Source organism: Bombus huntii, chromosome 10 (genome assembly GCF_024542735.1).
Source record: "Bombus huntii isolate Logan2020A chromosome 10, iyBomHunt1.1, whole genome shotgun sequence".
Taxonomy (NCBI): Eukaryota; Metazoa; Arthropoda; class Insecta; order Hymenoptera; family Apidae; genus Bombus; species Bombus huntii.
This window is the reverse complement of record NC_066247.1, coordinates 8,315,581-8,335,825: the sequence shown is the minus strand read 5'-3', so window position 1 is coordinate 8,335,825 and position 20,245 is coordinate 8,315,581. Positions and strand designations below refer to the sequence as shown.

The 20,245-nt window shown below is 39.0% G+C and overlaps 2 protein-coding genes across 2 annotated transcripts; both read left to right on the top strand.

The window, feature by feature from the left end:
* The first annotated feature begins 4,788 nt into the window (after positions 1-4,788).
* LOC126870704 (uncharacterized) lies at positions 4,789-15,368 on the top strand. The gene is made up of 5 exons (XM_050628655.1): positions 4,789-9,934; positions 10,051-10,784; positions 11,879-11,998; positions 12,189-12,481; positions 12,850-15,368. The coding sequence occupies exons 2-5, from the start codon at positions 10,211-10,213 to the stop codon at positions 13,270-13,272; spliced, it is 1,410 nt and encodes a 469-aa protein (XP_050484612.1). The 5' UTR covers positions 4,789-9,934; positions 10,051-10,210; the 3' UTR covers positions 13,273-15,368.
* A 192-nt stretch (positions 15,369-15,560) lies between these two features.
* On the top strand, positions 15,561-18,354 carry LOC126870702 (uncharacterized). The gene is made up of 4 exons (XM_050628653.1): positions 15,561-16,481; positions 16,711-17,023; positions 17,113-17,306; positions 17,475-18,354. The coding sequence occupies exons 1-4, from the start codon at positions 16,364-16,366 to the stop codon at positions 17,849-17,851; spliced, it is 1,002 nt and encodes a 333-aa protein (XP_050484610.1). The 5' UTR covers positions 15,561-16,363; the 3' UTR covers positions 17,852-18,354.
* Positions 18,355-20,245: the final 1,891 nt, after the last annotated feature.

Below are 20,245 nucleotides of genomic sequence, written 5' to 3'. Positions count from 1 at the left end.
CAAATTACCAATATCGACGTACGCGGTATTTTACGTAGCTATTTACGACGTAAATAGTATTATGGTATGTAAATTATTTTGAGGAATGATTAACATCGTCTTGACAGCGATGAAAGTTTGTTAATCGCGAGATTTTATTCGGTATAAAATCTATCAGGGACTTCCTTTCCTCTATGAAACTACGCAACTCTATGTTATTAACATATCGCGTAATTAAGCTTCTCGATAGTGGAACAGCCGGAGATCTTATCCAAGATAGAAACTGCATGTGCACGAAAATAGAGAAGCAAGCTCATGGTGTTTAGAGAAATCCAAATAAAAGTTAAAATCGTGCGAATATTCCTTTTGCTTGGGACAAGTCACGTCGCCATCCTAATGCATAAATAAGACCAACGAGTAACTCATTGCGCTGCATCGAGGTCAAAAGAAGAATCATGTCTCCCATAAACCGAGATCGCAAGGTGTAATACATAAATTAATTCTGATATGGTTCTTGAATTTTTATACTTCGATTTTGGTCTCGTTTTAACAAATAAGATTTTAATGCTTTCAACCCTCACGAGGTTATGGCAATGGGATGATACTTTTCAGGATAATTTTCATCAAGATAGTTGGGCTGCTATAATTTCTGCAACGCCATTAAGACCTATCGGAGCATTGAATTATATGTACTATGAATGATTGTATATATGACATTTCAAAAATTATTTACGATTAATTTACATTTTTTTCAAATGTGGATGTTCTATAGTCTATATTATTATATTATTGTGTCCATCGTTAAAAGAAGAATTCATCTGCAAGGGTCTAAGAAAAATCTTACCATAAAATTGAAACAATATACATCCTTTCATATTTTAACTAACCTCAAATTTAAAAGTTACATAAAAGTAGATGGAGAATATTTTCTAAGATAAATGATACCATGAGTGGCCGTTATGTTCTGCATTTGAAATCTTATAAATCAGTTATGTAAATAGGCATAATTGATCAGGCAAGAAATATTAGTTACACGTATTAATTATAATATATAATACAAATATAAGTAAATAAGTAAGCCTGATTAATAAATCAACTTGGTCCAATTAAAACATACGTGACATTCATACGATACATGTAAACTTAAAATACTTTGAAAAGTAGTACATGTAAATTATATGTAAATGAAAACGTTACACCGCTTTTGATAAAAGGTAAAAGGGAAGAACCTAATTACCTTATAAGTTCTGTATATACATGTAACGTTGAGAAGATATTTGACTGTGGTATCAAAACTAGAGTTCCGAGCACCATTTTTACCTGTTTGCTTTTTTTTTTTTGTTTACTGGATCTTGTAGTTCTTGTTTGGACAATTCGTTCGGCAACCATCATAAAATTGAGACGAGTTTTCGAGAATGTTACTGACAGTTAAGAAAACTATGTCACTCATTACGACCAGTTAGATAATCAGAAGTAAGTATCAAAAAGCAATGAGAAAGTAGGCAAAACCTCTGCCTGCTCTCCTTGCAGATCGTCAAACATCGTGATAAATGTTGCAGTTTATACTTTTTTACCACCGAATGTAAATTTTTTTTCTTGCCTTTCAACTTGTCATTTGTTATAGAAAGCTTGTAGATTTGCAACAATGTATCTTTGCTGATTTGAGTTATTTTTTGTGAAGTATATGTGAAAGGCATTTCTGTATTTTCAAATTATTTCATTCTTATTTTTTTCTTATTATTTATTTCTTATCCTTATTTTTTCAAGTCTAATGTGAAATGTTTCTGTGCATATCTTATTTCAATTTTCCCACTTCATTAACCCAGTCTTTCAATCATACGTGTGCTCGTATTCGACTGAATCGTAATTCGACTGAAAACGTTTAACAAAACCTCTACTTCAACAACGAAGGGTACTAACCGGTCTCGGAAAGAGGCTGGTCGGGAACATCCAACCATGTACAACAGTGTATCTCCTTTCTCGTCACATGATGGATGTGTTAAACCGAAGCAGTAGGTTACATTGAGAAGAAGTTGAAGAGTCGTGGGATGCAAATGTCTATGATTGCTATATATAATGCTAATTAGTTAGATCGGATCAGTATCAGCCAAAGATTCGTAGATGCAACTTTGCTTAAAATTCAAATTTTGGCGAATATCTCTGAAATTACGAACGAAGTCGTTTACTGGTACTATAATGACTAATTATCACAGAGTTTGCTGAAACTGCTCTACGTTTTAATTACGTTTTTGATCTATTGTGATAGTTAATTTCATTATGAGCACCGTTCACCAGGTTCGCCATTGCCTTTACAAACATTACAACGCGAAGAATCAAGTCTCTGTGCAGGATTATCTAAGCCATGGACCGGTACCCCCACCGACCTAAATGTACTACATATAAATGGTCCGGACACCTCGTAACTATCGTCAGAGAGCTTGTGGACTTAATCTTGTCGTCTCGTCTGCATAAACAAGGCGTGGTGCTCACGTACCTTCATTCATCTATTTCTTCATCTTGTGAATATAATTATGGAAATAAAAGTTCATCGAAAAAATTCCTGTATAAGTTCGGGATAGAGAGGATCGTTGCGTCGACGATCTTTGTTTTTTTGGATTTTCATTCGCAGAATCATGAAGTGTATACGAGACGATTGGAAGTTGGGCTGGTTCGAGAGAATTAGCTACGTTTTGTTAGTGACTTTTTATTGTTTTTCGAAGCACGCCTCTGTATTGGCGTTTGATAATTCAAACAATACGTTTGTCGAAAGATCTCGAGTAGACTGCAGCCTGCGCAAAGATATAATCACTTGTGGGAAATACGAAGTTGCCAGGTGGCTTCATGACATTGTGAGGGAGAAGGTATGACAGTGATATAGCGATCTTTATTTTGTTAAGAATTTTATCAGATTACAAATGGATAGAAATTTGAACATACGATTAGCTTCTAAGAAATGTCATGCACTACATAGCTCCAAATAGAAGTCCGCGCTGTTAAGCCGCATTGTACTCGTTATTTGGAAACTTGTCGTAAAAATGAAACAATCTTTTCCACAAGGTGCTTTGTTGTACGGGTAAAGACACTTTTTGAGGAAAATTAGTGGAAGTAGCGTGTAACTGATTGAAACCCGTAACGATTTCGCTGCAAACCATTATTATCATTCGTGTTCGTGCAACAGCGAGAGTATCTACATACACGTTGTACCCACGTTACTTTCGTCAACTTTTACTTTTTAATTAACGCTGTCGGTAATCGAATCGTACAGTCGTGGCCTATATGTAGAGTTAATTCCAAACATAGATTTTCGCATCTCGTAACATCAGACGACGTAGAACCACAATAAAATTGTAAACAATCCAATAAAATTATAATTAATTATTTTCATTTTTATTAGGAATACAGCTATGGTTCCCTGCGTATTGTGAGAATCCCATCCATATCTGGACAACCGATACTCCCAAAGTTACCACAGTCACGTGTATTCAAAACCGATGCGGTCGAGGCCTTGAACTTCGTCAGGGACTGCTTGGAGGATCTGCTGACGAAACGAGCTTTGGTTTACACGGTTGACAACTCTGCCACTGGCAGGAGTTTTGGTAGCGCGCCTATGATCATGGACGAGGATGAACTTATTCAAATGCAGAGCAGAAAATACCCTGCTGGTAATTATATTCTTAATTTTCAGAACTGAGTCTCTCGAATGTAAACCGTGTTTTCAAGAAACGTGTATTTCGTTTTATCAGCATTGCAGATAGTTGCATTACTGAATTTCTGAAATATTTCTGAAATACTGACTCGCGAATAAATTCTTTTTTTCAATTTTTTCAATTTTCATATCGATGATATTAATCGTTTTATCTAGATAACTGGAGACTTCTGAAGAAGAAAACCTCCATAATCCTTCCTCTTCTAATCCTATTAAACCTATTGAAAGTGAAACTGTTGCTTCTACCCATTTTCCTCGGTGTTCATTTCATCAAGAAGCTACTAGTGCTAGCATCCATCATTGTTCCCTCGTTACTGGCGCGTCTGAAGATTTGTAAATTCGCGAATTCACATTACCAGGGTTATCCTTATCACATGTGGGGTACGGCCGCTGATACACCCGTCGATTATCCAACAGGTAAATGAACACGATTATATTTTTTGTGTCACGCTTCCTTAATTCAAAGCGATGAAAATTACATCGGTTGTAAGAAGCGATTATAGGAGACTAGAATAGCCGAGACGGTCGAAATATCATCAATATACGTTGAGCCAATGCTCGATGACACAATATTTCTCTCCTTGTCAATTAATTACAGTTATATAACACTCGATGATTCCTAAACGTGGAATTGTCGTATAGAATGCATTTCGATAGCTCATTGATAGTAGTAATTTTAATAATTGCACGTGTTTCTTGGGATATGGAAAATTTGAGTGTTACTCGAGTATGACGATCGCTCTTCCATAAGCACTGTCGAGCAATAGTTGCGTTATTGCCACTTTGGACTTTTCTATCGGGACGAAATTTCAATCGTTCCGAAATTTTCTATTTGAACGAATTATTTATTGGGGAGAGTCAACAATTACTTTAAATTATTTCGAATTATTATACAATATTTCAAAGTATCTCCAGGTATATAAACTATGGGGAAATTATTTTTAATTATTTTAAATTACTATGAAATATCTCAGTGTCTATATAATTTTTTTGTTATTTTCTTCAGCATACGGACAAGAGGAGCCATGGTCTCACAGAAGTGATTACGTCTCAGCAAACTCTCCTTACATGGGATACCAGGGTTATCGCAACCCCTATGGATGAAGTTAGGGAGCACGGAAAAACATCACTGATCTACTTCAACTTGCCATTGCATCGAAACTCAAACGGACGAACTAAGATTGTGCACCTTCCGCTTTCTTCTCTTAGCAACTTTCGACTGTGTTCTCTACGCATTTGCGGTTTTCTTCTTGCGACTCGCTAATCCCCTTTCTTTATTCCTAAACATCCTAATTATGAGGCGACAAACTACAAACGAGTTATATTTAGCAATGATTATCGAGTGCGTTCCTCGTCGAGAAATGACTTTCACACGCCATGCTCGCTACCGTTACAAAATTGGTAATGAGCATCGCCGTACGTAAACGTTGCAATCACGAACACGCGTCTGATGATTTTCTTCTGCAAACTGCAGAAACTGTTCGCGAGTATTGTTGCGTGGCACGCGAGCCTCCAACGTCGTCCGTGAATATTTGGGTACCGTAATCTAATAAAATCGAATTCGCGAACAGCAACGCCAAGCGTGATGTCAACGCTGATCACTTCCGGGCTAATAATCGGAGGGCGGGGTTGAAGCGTGTGGCCTGCTCGAGAATGTACAGACGCGTAGTTTGTATAGTAGCGAGCGATCGTCAGTGACCAGATAGTAAATAACTTTTGGTTAAATAAAGTTACGAATAAAGAAATGATTTATTACTTCCTTTAAGATAGGATAAGCTAGATAGACTTCATGTTTCATACTGTTCCTTTAGCATGTAATAGTACGGGTTTGGAAAAATCTATCTGAAGGTTAGGAACTTCTTATTCATGCAGGAATGGCCGTGCATTGTTTATTACCATAGTTGTAAGGGCATGTCTCAGTATGACAATGACCTCTGATTTCGGAACAGTAAGCGTTCTACCAGAAATTCACATTCGCAGATGCAGACTGATTTCGCACGATGTTTCTTTCCAGCATAAAATGACGTCGACCTTCTCTAGAAATCTTTTCTCCGTTACGATCATCGCTACATATGTAATATCTAACGCTGGCTAAAAGTCATTCGTGCATTTCCAACGTTTTCCAAGAGATATATATACGTAGTTGCCATTACTCGTTGAAATAGCAAAAATACATCCAATTGTTTCACAAGCTTCTAAATTTTCCTCTTCCAATCTTCTAGTGCGAAATGGAGTCGGGCGATGGTCGATCAATCGGTGCAGGTGAACGGCGATGGTCAAGGTCATTGGAAACTTAAAGGAGGCGCGGCAGTTCCCCGTACGAATGACCTACTGACAGATTTGGACGGCCGCTCCGGCGTGTGACGCGTGCTTCCGCACGCGCGTGTTGACCCATGCACGCATGCACGATCGGGAAGACCGTTATAGGGCCACATACGAGTTCGAGGCGAATGTGGCGCGGCTGTCTTCGCGTTCGACAAATCCGCGGGCGAGTATCGCGATCGTTGCACGCGATAGCAGTTAACCATTCGCTGCATTTAATAACAATAATCCAGTCAATACATTGAAACAGTTGGGCCTGCGATCAGTGCGAGATATAGCCGACACGCAGCTTGCACTCGCTGTAACTCGACCGTTACGTTACAACCGACAGGGAACGGAGTATTAACATAACGGCATGCGCTATGTGTACTCCCGATGTTCGATATACCATGGGTTGGTTCGAATGGCGTTGAATTAATCGATACGCGAATCGATAATCGAGAGGGTTGCGTTTGTTGTTGATGTAGATCGAAGTTAGAGGAAGAGCGAACAGAGTTTTGGAGTAATCGTAATTTGGAGCGAGTAGGAAAAAAGAACAGAGTCTGAAGCAATTAGAAGTTGGAATGAAAAGTAAACGTAGATTCGAGTGAATCGATAAGAACGATAGAATGTGAAATAAGAAGCGTCAAGGTGAATTCTGTATTCATTTCACGTATAGAGAGTAAGATAGTGAAATCTCTGTTTGCGACAGATATTCAATTCTATTTCGAACGGAGAATGTCAGGTTATCTAGAAATTCGCTTAACTTCGGTATGTAATAAATCGAACAACTCGGCAAAAAATTGGTATTTAAGATAAATAATAAGATATAATAATAAGATTAAGACAAAGATAAGGTAAATTTGATATTTGATAAGCAGGGTTTGTTGTTACGTGCACGTTTGCTTCGATATTAATTCTCAAGAATTTGTAAGAGAATCTAAGGAATCTGAAAAGCATTTAACCTTAACGCAACGGTTCAAGAGGTCTTTCGTTTCGTTTTTAAGGAAACGATTATGGAAGATTGATGCGCGCATGTAAAAGCTGCATGGAGGAATCTGATCGATACAGAGCAAATGATGGAGCACTTTCTAAAACCGGTTGACTTTTTCTCTTTTATAATACTTACATTTTTCGAACTTTTTCTTACAAAATTGGATTAGCAGAGTTCGCTGCAGGTCCGATAAGCAGACGTACAACAACGTAACGTACAATTAGTCTAAAATATGGTCACAACAACAATATAATTTTCTCTTGAGTTATTTCGAAGTGGAACTTGCTAACACGTCGATGCTCTACCTCTTTCATTTCTTTCAAAAGTTATTGAATTATTCATCAAGACTTGTCAAAACTACGAAGCAGTTCATTAATAATTTCTTAAGACGATTTCTAGAAGGTTAATAACCCGTTTCAATTCCCAATTCCACGGACGCGAGTATCTATGAAATTTATTTAATCTTGAATAGCATTTAAGATTTAAATGGACAATAAAAATTACTTTGAATAACGAGAAGCGTTTAAACAAAATTTAACTGATTTAGTCTATCGTTCTCTCTCTCTCTTACAACAAAATACAAACATAGACAAACGTAGTCCCGTCGCGTGGATCCTTTCTCTCCGCTTGATATCTTCAAACGATTAAATCGATAAGAAATCTAACCCAAACCATTACAATCTCCGGATGACAGCCGTAGGCGTGAAGTTCTTGAAAACAAAAAAAGGGAACGATGTATTTTATCGTGACCCTGTTCTGAAACGAAAACTCTTTTACCGGTTAGGTGTACCTGTGCCATCGAACCAGCTCACGATAATGATTAAGAAATCGAACCGATGCCTCCAGCTTCTTAATGAATTATAGTCGTAAGGTAAATAGTAGCCCTTAACGAGTTAATGACATTTCCATATTTCATTCGTTTCTTAGATATCTTTTGTCGTATACCCTTGTCTAATTATCACGCCAAGACTTTAAACACTCCGATATCGATCTAACCTAAACCTCTCCGTTCTATTATGTTAAACGCATCTTGCTTTCTAGATACAATCTACACGATCGCATCTATTTTCTGAGATTAAAATTCTTGCCACGCGTCCAATCGAATTTTCCTTGGCTCCAAGTGAAACACTCGAGTACGATCATCGATTTCGAGGAATAACCGAACCGTCCGTGAATTCGGGACGCGGCCACAGTGAAATCGTCCGTAAAAGTGTGCTCGGTGTATTCGTGTCCAGGCTGTTTGGGCTTACACACGAGATACCCTTTTCTCCTGATTAACGTCATTAACGTTTATGATTTTTTCCACGTTCGTATCGAACAACGCTCTCTCGAGTACTACTTCAAACGAGCGCGCGATGAAAACGCTGGCTTCTGGATGCAAGATGTTTGCGATTTTTCTTTGCGCGATCTTTTCGACAGGAAGTAAAATAAAGTCGAAACCGGATTAGCGGCCTACTTGTATCTGAAAATACGCGTGTTAATATTTATGTCGATGGTGCAACGACACTGGAGACACACGAGTTGAATACCGGTGATTTTCCACGACGAGCTTTCCGCGCAAGCTTTGGTGTCATGCATTTATCGAATCCGATTAGATTTCTCCTTGCATTCGACGTCGCGTCTCTGACAAGCATAATAGTTACTCTTGTGTTGATCGCACCACCTTTTATCTATCGAAATATTTTTAATTATTCGTCATAGTTCGGTGATCCGTTCACGAGAATGAACGAACGAATTGATTACAAACTGACAGATATGATAACGATAAAAGTGAAGTATTCTAATCCTTGTTATTACACAGTGATAAACAGATAAATAGGGAAACTCCTTAACCAAATTTAACTGAACTTAGTTTTTAATACTATTTTTACAGTGCGTCGAGGAACAAGAAAAGTATTTTTTAATTCTATATTTCAGAAACAAAAAAAAAAAAAAAAGAAGGAATAAAACTTTTCACGATACAATTAGTCGAATTTACGAATAGACATTTCTCTATTAATATGTTTGCTAACAAGTAAAACTCAGCCATTTGTGACGCTATTATGATTTGCATAAAATAAGTAATAAAACGCTATCGTTATAATAAGATTGCGGATTTCTATGTATTTGTGGGTGATAATATTTAAGGACATAGGATAATATATAATAAAATATACAAAGTACAGTACTTGCTAAATTTTTAATAGGCGAAACACATTTCTCCCTAGACCCTTTAGTTATTTTCATAAAAACAGCATAACTATCCGTAGTTTGGTTACAACATTATGTCGCATCATTACAAAACTGGAGTCAAAAATTCGAATTGAAATCAGAATTAATACGATTTCTGGACCAGATCGAAAAAAAAAAGGTAAAGAATGGTTCAGATGGAGCGTCATCAGCCGAAATTCCAACCGGTGAAATCGGTCCGGCGGTCGTTAGACCCGCGTCGAATTCGATTGGATTTGAATCAGAGGAGAACGACGACCGTCTACGTGCCAGAGGAAAAGAGACGAAGCGTTTGTGGCGGGAGCGCAACCAACGAATGAACGAACGTGGAAGAGAGGAAGGTAGAAAGGAACGGACAGAGGGACGGACAGACGGATGGCCGGGTAACCCAGATCGGATCAGCCGAGGCGATGCTACGGAGGCTCGACAGTAGTATCGAGTCGATGGTCGCGCACCATTCCGACGTCTTCGTCGTTCCATTCACCAAGGTCTTTACAGTGTTCGATTCTAAACAAAATATCTAAACCCACACGTTCTCCAAAAATTCTTCGATATTTCTACAAGACGATTGCAAAGTTGGTTGCACACTTTCATGTCATTTACGTGTTATAACTGTGAGAATAGACAGTCTCGTGTATCTGGTGTCACTTCAAACGAACGATCATTTTGGGAACCAAGAAGTCAGAGGACCGTGAATTCTCGACTATCAATTAAGCTCCTTGATTTCCGAGAAGAACTCGTTCACGGTAATTATTACTTACTCAATTGACATTTACTCGATTGGGATACCATCTGTCATACGTCTCCGCTACCTCAGTTCAGAGATCCGTTGTACAAGATCGCATTGCTTTTATTATTTCAGGAGACATCGAGCGAACGTCGTGGACCGAGATGCAGTTATCTTTCGGCAATAAGAGAAGCTAGTCAAGAGAGAAAGAGAGAGAGAGTTGGTGAGAGAGAGAGATAGAAAGAGAGATAGAGAAAGAGAGAATCGTGCGAGACAGGATCCAAGTTGGGGGAACATGGGTGGATCGAGAGACGGCGTCTTGCTCATCTTGGCGGTCGCGTGGCTCCGATTGACGGTCGGGGTCGAGGACCACGTGGCGGCCTTGAACGAGACCGACCATCCAGTTCAAGTGGATTCTATCGAAAACGAGGTATCGTTCAGTAGTGACGAGTTGGATCAGCATCCGCACATGATGCCCGGTAAACCTTCGAAACTCGACACGAACATTAATCAGATGATACAGACGGACGATAGGTCACAGTATCAGATCGAGGCGACGCGAATGGAGAACGTTACAGCGTTTCCGTTGGAATCGATGGGTTGCCAGGACAACAAGACGACGCCTTGCGCGCGAAAGGATCTGTCCGATCTGTTCGACAGGTTGTCCAGGATCGACACGTACAACGTGACCGACTCGGTGCAGATCATAAGAAATCGGGACGTCATCGGCAGGAAAGACGAAAAAGGTAACGACCGGCCGGACGCAAGCCTACTCGATAAAGTTCGCCGGTTCGCAAGAGAACACGTAGTAAAGATACGTCTGAGCCAGGACTTAATACCCGGTAGAAAAGCTAGAACCTTCTTCAACGGTGAGTCTACGGAACGTGTTCGTGTCACGCTTTCGTAATCTCCGCTCGCACCAACGGCGCATCCGCGGGTTTCGCAGGATCGTTGTTTTATGTTGCTATGAACGTTGTTGCCTCTTCCGCGGACCGATTTCGTTTGCTTGTCGCTGTATTTCCCGCTCGCTGAGGAGTCGTGGAACGCGTTCGAGCTGGTAAAACTGGGTCTTGATTGTAGTTGCTCGCGTTCACTCCTATACAATATTACGTATCTGTATGAAATGAAAGGTGGGCGTATCATGCGGTATCTGTCTATAGTGTTCCTTTGTGGACATGTTGAAAAATTCCTTTACAAATGGACTGGATGGCCAACACCGTCTAGAAAGTAGGCATGTTTGCGTAGTTTTTCAAGTCGACTTTCCCAAAACAAGAATCACGAGAAGTGAAAGAAATGGCGGAAGAGAAGAGTAAACGTTTGACTTGTCAGAAGGTAGAAACCTGCTTTCGGTTCATTTATTTTTACGCCTGAATCTCCAACCCGCCGATTCAGGTTTTGTCCAAAGTCGGAAGACTGGTTTCGACCAAATGACACTGCGATCAAGGCCCAAGCACGCTTTTCGAGAAATGTTACACGCAATACACGAAAATACACGCAGCCCTGGCGCCAACAGGGCGAAGAGTCGCGTAACGAAACGAACGGACAACACCGCCATCGCGCGTCGACGATACGCTTTTCACACATCACTGATTGGCTTCTCGCTAGAACATGCTAAAAAAGACGGTTAGCTGGTTCACCGCTGATTGGCAAAACGAAAGATTCGGCTTCATTCGCGACAATCACCAACGTTGCGTAATTGTATTCATTTAAGATCATCGTGGCAATTCGAGAAATACCTTACATGTATGTTGAATGATTTTTCAGAAAGAGATCTTATGTCTGCCACTGTGTGAAGTAACTGAGAAGGCGAATGAGAAAGAGAGAGATATATATATACATATATGCTGGCTGCAGCATGGCTTACAGGACTAACCGCAAGGCTTTAATTTGCTGGTACTTTTGCTTTCAGCCATCTTTCAGGGAAAGAGTACCTTTTTAACAGGATTCGGACTTGGTTTTCTAGCATTTGGCCTGAAGAAGCTGCTGCTACCTCTGATCTTTGGTGTACAGATCATTAAGAGTGTCCTACTGGCGCTTTTCCTGCCCAGTATCATCGGAAGTATCGGTAATATCGTCGGTAAAGGTACGTACTTGTACCACTTACTTTAATTGACAATGTGATTCTGTAATTCTAGATATCCAAACTGTTTCACTTATAGTAGTCATCTTAAATTGGTAACTGAAACGTGCGATAACAGATTTAGTTTATCTGTTTGTCTTGTTTCGTGGTCGAATTGAGAAAAATCCGGATATTGATCGAATTTGCTTTGTAGGAGTTTCATCGTTTGCGCAATCATCGCATACCACGGCGCAGCCAGAAGAAAATTTCGAGTTCAAGGATAATTCCGATTTGTACAGCGATGACTACCTGACGCGACAGCCGGTAGGAACATTACCAGCCTCTGTAATGTACGATGAAAGTATGATGCAGTCTCAGAAGAGTCCAGAAATCGCATCGAGATATTCCTTCGTCGATCCTAGAATAACTCACGCCAATGCTGTTGCTGATCGTTATTACACTCGCCACGTTGCTGCTCATGGACTTTCTAAGAAGCAAGACTTTAAGGTAATGTCTCTTTTTCTAACAAATTTTCTACATCAATAAATCATCGACTGTTATAATATTACATTCACTGACGATTTCATTATTTTTCTTCAAGATCTCGCAACCTTCTTCGTACCCATACAGTTGTCGATATTTTATCTATTTTATTCAAAATTTCTCCAACAAATTTCCTAGTTCAATTAATTGTTAACGTTATATCCATTGAAGATCTCATTTTCACAAATCGTCATTCAGATCTCAAATCTTCAAATTTCGACTTACGATCTATGGTAATAATCAACATTTATCCAGTCTATTCACACTGTCCTACGAAAATATAATTTTCATGTATCAAAATTCTCACAAAAGTTCTCGTAAAAAATGAGCAGGTGTTCCACGAAATTCCAACGAGTTCACTGCTGCTAACTAACTACGACCCATTCTACTCACCTCTGTTATCTCGCCTGGATGCCGTGTTCTCTCGTCTGGGCCACACGACGGAGGGTTGCAGAGAATACGCCGTTTGTGCGATGTACCGAAGCCCCGCCAGGTACGCACCGTATTCGAATCTGGTCTCAGCACAGCTGTCCAGAGAGCTGAACGAATTAAGAAGACCCAGTAGCGATAATCCCGATGTCCTGAGGTTCTTCCGGTACATGAAGGCCGCGAAAGACGGACAAGATGGCGTGAAATGCGAGGATGCGTACGCGAGTTGCGCAATTGCACGAGAGGATCAAACTCTCAGGCAAAATCAGGCGATGTTGGCTACCTACCAGGACATCGACAAGCTCGTCCACGCGAGGAAGTTATAAGAAAGAAGATAGAACAGCGAGGATTCAATCCTGGGACTGAACGACCGATTGAAACCAAATCGTGTTTTTATTCGGTTACCTGTGATTCGTTGATCGTCGTTGGTTGTACTTTGGTATACAGGTATCGAGCACTTTGAGCGAATTTCTGTGACGATTATAAGTTGCAGGGTACAGTTCTTGAAAATAGTCTGAATAGTAGGTATAATAGTAATTTAGGAAATCGGTGAATTTACCTCAACTATGAATTTTTATTATTTGGCTCCATGGTACGATCATTTATTCATACGACCACCGAGTACGTAATTTGGATATTTAATAACTCATTAAATTATATTAAATTTTAAAAGTTTTAAATTGTAAAAAGTTTCGATTAATTTAAATGGAATCTGAATATCGAAACTTTTGATATTTATGGGTTTAACAAAAGAGTAGTTTGGAGAGCGCTTCCTATGCGGACGTTGAGATCTCCGCGAGGTCGCTGTAGCGCCTAATTACACACGGCCTTCTTACATATATTTTCAGGTTCCTTGCTGTTCAGAATATTTAAAAGATCACTCACCAAGGCTCAAAGATCGCTATCTCTGTACCTGTTTATCTCTGTACACGACGACATATATTGTTACTCGGGCAATTACGTACTCAATAGTCCAAACAAGATCAAAGATGCTTAATACGAAACAATTTCACGCAATTAATCGGTCAGAAGGCTGACAACGAAGGAAACAAATGGCAATCATTAGGTCGACCGTGATAACGGTACATGATAGCTGGATCGCTGTATATCATTACCGGTATTCGAATGTTACGCTCTTACGTAATAGTCGACTTACCATGGTTAGAAGTAGGTCCGACAAATAATACGCGATTAGAGACACGCACGATTTACCAAGAAAGAATTTTATGGCCGTGTATTCGTGGAATTCGATGTTTCGAACTGCCAGGTTCGAATTTCCATATAGTGATGCTCGATTATATTTAGTCGAGTAATCATGGAAAATCGTGGTGTCGCGACGTCGACGACGCCTCGATTTTCCACCAATGAAACGCAGTCATTCGCGATTTAGCGGTTTAATTTCAATAACATATCGAATGATTGTACGACGCGGAACTTAAGACCACGACGTTTCTTTAATTCCTATTTAATTCCAATGTGCGTCGGTCCACGCTCCGCGGACTTAGATATTTATTTATTAGCCACGAGGAATCGTGGTTCTTAATTTATTAATTAATAGTGCGAGGCGTATGAACGCTCACGGACCATTACTGTCTATTTATTTATTCGATAAGAGACTCGATCCGACGCGGGTCAACGCAATCAATTCTTGTACAGTGCGTGAATAAAACGCTGTGAATGCGCTACGATCTTTTCTTTCTCTTCTAGAAATTGTTCTATTTACTATAAGCAAGAGAGTTACATAAATTAAACGTTCTACGTGCGCAATTGATAACCTAAAAAATTATGTGTCTTGGTGAAATTTTAATTGCCGCAGAAGCTCGAGGAAGCTGTTACCTGTAGAATGGTTCCAAGAAAGGATGATCAAACAGAAGACACAAACACACGTACTATGTACGCGTGCGCTGGACACGAGAGAAAACGAAAGGGGCAGAGCGATGACGCACGCTCGATCATGGATTACGAAGGAAAGTCCAACGACTCTGTTTCGTTCGTCGCTCTTGCTCGTCCCTCTTTGTTCAAAACCGCCCGGTTCCGGTCCTATATCCGGGGACCACTTTCACTTTTGATTTTTTTTACGTCTTTTTTTCCCTCTGCTCCCGCGTCAACCCACATCCTTCCCCTTTCACTGTACCCTCTATGAACGCTCGTTCATATAAATGAAGTGATCAGACGCGAGCGGATGCATCGCATTGCTCTAAGTTCATCCTCCGGTGTTATTAGCTGTAATCTCGTTCTATCCTGCATCTCTGTCGAAAAGGTGAGAGTCGCGCTCGCGACTGTAATTTGTGTAGTCTCTTCCAGAATGATATTAATTTGACAGTGTAATTTTGTTGTTGTGGTTGAAGCATGGCCATTGCGGTAACATCGTGATAAGATTAATATTTTAGTACCGGTTTAGTAAACGAAAAGTGGTTTGGTTTAAAATAATGGAATGAATTATTGAAATTTGTTTCGTCAGTGGAATTTTGTGGTCACTGGGTTGCGGACTTTTATGCACTTAAAAACGTATTTTTACGTAGGTTCTATTCTTTTGACTTTTTATAAAAATATAAATTTGTATAAATCTCGTAGTCTGATGATCACACGTAAAATGCTTATGGAGTTAGATTATTATGTAACTGGAATTATAAGAAGATGTAACGTTTACATAGATTAAGGGTTGTAATATCGATGTACGAATCAAGTCTTCGAAGTTGAATCTCGCAAAATCCCACGAAATATTAAGGTCTAACGAAGATTAATCCCTAATGATTAAGAAATAACATATCGTTCGCTGTATTTGTATTTCGCAATTATTTGTAAAACAACAAAGGTTTCCACGAGATCGTTCGACGTATTGTAGAGTCGAAAAAAATTAATCATAATTAAGTTTGGTGGCTGGAAAATTTGGCGCTCGATCAAAGAGAGTGCGTGATCGGCGTAACAAATACTATGGACGCGCGACCGGAATACAAGGTTATGGACCCGGTTCCTTTGAACCAGGACTCCGGATTGGTTCGTCGAGGTAACGGCACTTCGATATCTACCGCGCGGTTACGATCGAAGTTGGTCTCTGCCAGACACTCGAGTGCGGTTCGTGAATCGCGACCAGCGTTCTTTTTTCCACTAAATCGTGAAACGATGTCGTGCCGGGATCGAGACGGTTGATGGAGTCTGGTAAGAGATAGCTATCCATTTTTCATTCGAAATTATTCGCTGCTCTCTGTTTTTGTTTTTGATTGTGAATCGAACAAGGCGCAGCTATTTTGACAGAACGCGAATGGCGCTACGGTATCCGTCAATAATTCGTTTGTTCGTTTTGGTTCTTTGTTTCGTGTGAATGACGTATCGAGGGATATTGTTTGACGAGCGTTTCACGTGAAACTAGTGTCGATAAAGAAACGTGACTGCAGGTACAACATTCAGGTGAGAAGCATGCGACTAGTGCAATTGCTGGTAACACACGGTCTGGTGCTGTTGTTGACGCTGTTGGTACCCTGTCTATCGGTTACCTTTGAGGATGGAACTTCCTATGAGCGCTCGGAAGCGCGCGGTAAGATATTTCATATTTGAAATAAAGAATGTTTACTTTAAAATTAAAGTAGAAGTTGATTTATGGATATAATTGTAAGAAATATCTGTCGTCAGTTTGCTAGAAGAGTGACACGTTTAAAGAACCGTCAATGTTGAGATATCTGTAAAATGTGGTTTAAAAGCAAGCTATTTATTAGAATAGCAACGCTATAATTATTATATAATAATATTTGAATTTATAATTCCAGAGAACCACGTGCCAGAGCCGCCAGAGCCGCAAGAGCAGGTCGTTTTCAATAAAACGCGTCAAGGTAAAGGACTTTTCGACTGGATCGGTCTAGGCACAGGACGAAATGTAGATCCATACATAGCGAAAATAAATCAAGGCTGCTTAAACGGCGACCTGGCGGAATGTTTCAAATCTCAGGCTTTGAGTTATTTCTCCGATTTCTTTGATCACTCTCATTACGACCTGAATGATTATGTAAAGGTCGTTAGAATGTCCAGGGACGTGGTACAGGAAGTCAATCGTCAGCCGTACGAATATTCTGGGGAATCAAGGTGAAATTTATTCTAAGAACGTCTACGTAATTTCCTCTGAGATCGATACGACGCAAAATTTCTCTTTACTAATACTTTTATCATTTCAGGTCTAGCGACTCTGAATGGGATCAACTGATGAAATTCGTTCTTAGAAAGGCGGAAAAATTCGTGAAAACCGTGGCTATCGAGTTGCACATCCCTTCCGAAGAAACTGGAGAAAATGAAGTGTACGCTCCACGGTTTTTGGATGAAATTGCCGACGAAATTGACACTCTTGAGAATAAAAAAGACACTCTCTTCTGTGAGTCCATCTCCAACAAAAATTGTATCCCTTTTTCAGCTTCGATACTAATTAGTACTATTACTAACTATTATTAATTTTATTCTATTTATATAATATTATATCATTATAATATCATTATAATACTATCCTTACGCATATCATTAATTCCATTTTTTCTCCTAACAGCCCGTCATCAATTGAAGAAACTCCTTATTCCAATGCTCATCGTACTGAAGCTCTTCAAATTGAAGTTACTCCTGTTTCTACCTCTGATCCTGGGTTTAGCGTCTTTCAAGAAATTCCTCGGTTTCTTAGCCATTGTGATACCTGGTCTAATTGGATTTTTCAAGTTGTACAAGCCACTCACGCAGAATTATCATCCACCAGTGTATAGTCAGAGCGGTATAGCTTATCCTTATTACAAAGAAAATTCCAATAGTTATCTTTATCCTGAACAGGATGACCACCATGGTCTCGAGTATGCAAGTGGATATCACAGAGATAGCAGCGTATCTTTTGGTCAGGATCTTGCTTATCGAGGCTATCGGCAATACCAATCATAAAAACACTCAATTTAAAAAATTGTTTTACATTGCCTTTCTTCGCTCTCTTTCTTAATGTTAAAGCACCTGATAGTATTATGATATTTGCGTTGATTATAACCATTTCTATCTTTATATGATCGCGTTAAAGTCTTTGAGATAAGAAATTTTTGAGAAACTCTAATTCGTAAGAATTTATATGTAAATTTTCGATATGAAAATTTACGACACAAGCTCTCTTCCTAGATTAGAAATTATATTATGCTGGGACGCGTTGCCATTGTTGAACAGCCAAGCTCTAGCTGGTGTACAAGCTCTAGCTGATCAGCCATGTTTTTGGTTATAATAGGCGAAACTTTTAATTGATCTATTAAGTTCTGTATATATTACTGAAGTGCGAATGTAGATACTTGCATGATCAATGGAAAGTACTATTCTTATGTTATACGTGTGCTATTATTTATTGTGTACGCCGTTTAAAGGTTTGTAAGCCTAGCTTTATAATATAATTAGTTATTATTAATAAATTGAATCGTTTTCTGTACGAATTTCATAATTTGATATTATTATTTATAATTTGATAAGTATTATCTATAATACAAAATTATATGACAATAAAATAGAATATTGAATCGGATTTCGATATTAATGTCAACATTAATAAAATTTCAACATTAATTTCGTCAAAAGTATCTACATGTCTCCATTTATGTAAAACAATTTCTCTGATAATAACGATGCTTCTGGTTTTCTATTAGTCTGTAGTTGATTTGGTGTTGCATTACGATAACAATCCAATGAAACGGAAATTGCAATAAAATTGGGTCATTGGACATGAAAAATGAAATCTTGACCAGAGGTGGAGCAATAACATTGTCGATTGCAGTTTTCTTAGCTAATAGGTATAGTGAAACGAAAATAATGAATAGTAGGTCGATGCGAACAAATTCATCGACTTGATTCATTTAATTTTTCAATTCCTTATTTTTGTATTACGTTCATGTGAATTAATGTTTACATTTATTATAAGATTGTCAAAATTTGTTAGTTTAATCAAAGATATGGTTATCGTTCTATCGATATATTTCTCAATGGAAAATCATTCGAGAGCGGTCTTGTACAACGTTCCGTAAATATCACATTACCTTGTTACCCCTTTTACTTCATTTCTATAGTTCATCATAAGTTTTTCGAGCCGGAAGTCGCTGGAAAATAAGGTCACGACACTACCAATATCGTAAAGAAGATCAGATTCAGTTTCTGATTTTATAGATTTCGCACATTGATGTGAATTACGATGTTCTTGAGGAAGTACGAGAAACGAAGAGAAGCACGCACTTCTCATAGTTTATTGCTACTCCTCTCTTTTGAAATATCCGGGGCTATACTCATAAATAATTAACAGTCAGTCTTCAATGTCTTCTAAATAAAAATCTAAATTCAAATAGACGTTAAAGTCTACTATAAAAACTTATCAAAGTATACCTCAATTAATCATGTAAATATAAAATTCAAACTTCACCTACGATTTCTTTTCTTTTACAATAAATTATCTAATTTTAGATGACTAATTAAAAGATCGAATTTATTACATTAAAATCTGATATTGAAAGCTCTGTAAAGCGTAGCTCAATGAATTGTTCTACGAATAAAATTTCTCTACGTTTCATCCTTCGAGTTAGCAGAAAATAGTGTGTCATCGAAAGCCATGTTAATTGTCCCATCGATAATATTAATTTCTACGTTGTCGCTTACATTACCATCCCTTCCTTAAGACACAATTTCTCTCGTTAACATTTTCAACGTATTGACGGAGAAGCAGTGGAGTTACAGTAATAATACTCCCGATCAAATGGCAAGTTCTTCCATTCGACTCTTTCATGTCGATAGACGTTTCAGCGTGGTTCACGCGTCCCTTCCCTCTTTTCTCCGCGCGACAATCCCGTGACAAGCGCCTCGAATCGCGTGAAAATCTTGTCGCAAGGATCACGCTTGATTTTTTCTCTCTTTCTTTCCTTCGTACGCTTGAAAAGGAGGAACAAGCATGCACGCGGCAACCGGTTCGATGCGATTCTCACTCGCGATCCAGAGAATCGGATGGAACGGACCTGTTGACCAAGTGGCCTCATTCGATCAGAAGACCGGAAGCGGCCCGCCGTCCCCAGCTAATACACGGAAAACACGGAAAGTCATGGCGTATTGCCTGGCAAAAAGAACCGATTTTGCAAACCAGTTTGTACGAACGATGAAATCCCGCATTTCCGTTACACGTGCGACACTCCATTCCTCAGATTCTTCAGGGTGGTCGAAGATTAGCCCGAGTGTGGAGAATTAATCAGAACTAAATGTAGGTTTGACTGAATACAGTTTCTATAATCATTCAAATGTCTTTCTTCTTATGAAAACCGCGAGAGA

Coding starts and splice junctions, on each gene's coding strand:
- LOC126870704 (XM_050628655.1), top strand. CDS start 10,211: ATGGGTGGATCGAGAGACGGCGTCTTGCTCATCTTGGCGGTCGCGTGG. Junction 10,785..11,878: donor AGCTAGAACCTTCTTCAACG/GTGAGTCTACGG, acceptor TTGGTTTTCTAG/CATTTGGCCTGAAGAAGCTG. Junction 11,999..12,188: donor CGGTAATATCGTCGGTAAAG/GTACGTACTTGT, acceptor TTTGCTTTGTAG/GAGTTTCATCGTTTGCGCAA.
- LOC126870702 (XM_050628653.1), top strand. CDS start 16,364: ATGCGACTAGTGCAATTGCTGGTAACACACGGTCTGGTGCTGTTGTTG. Junction 17,024..17,112: donor GAATATTCTGGGGAATCAAG/GTGAAATTTATT, acceptor TTATCATTTCAG/GTCTAGCGACTCTGAATGGG. Junction 17,307..17,474: donor TAAAAAAGACACTCTCTTCT/GTGAGTCCATCT, acceptor TTCTCCTAACAG/CCCGTCATCAATTGAAGAAA.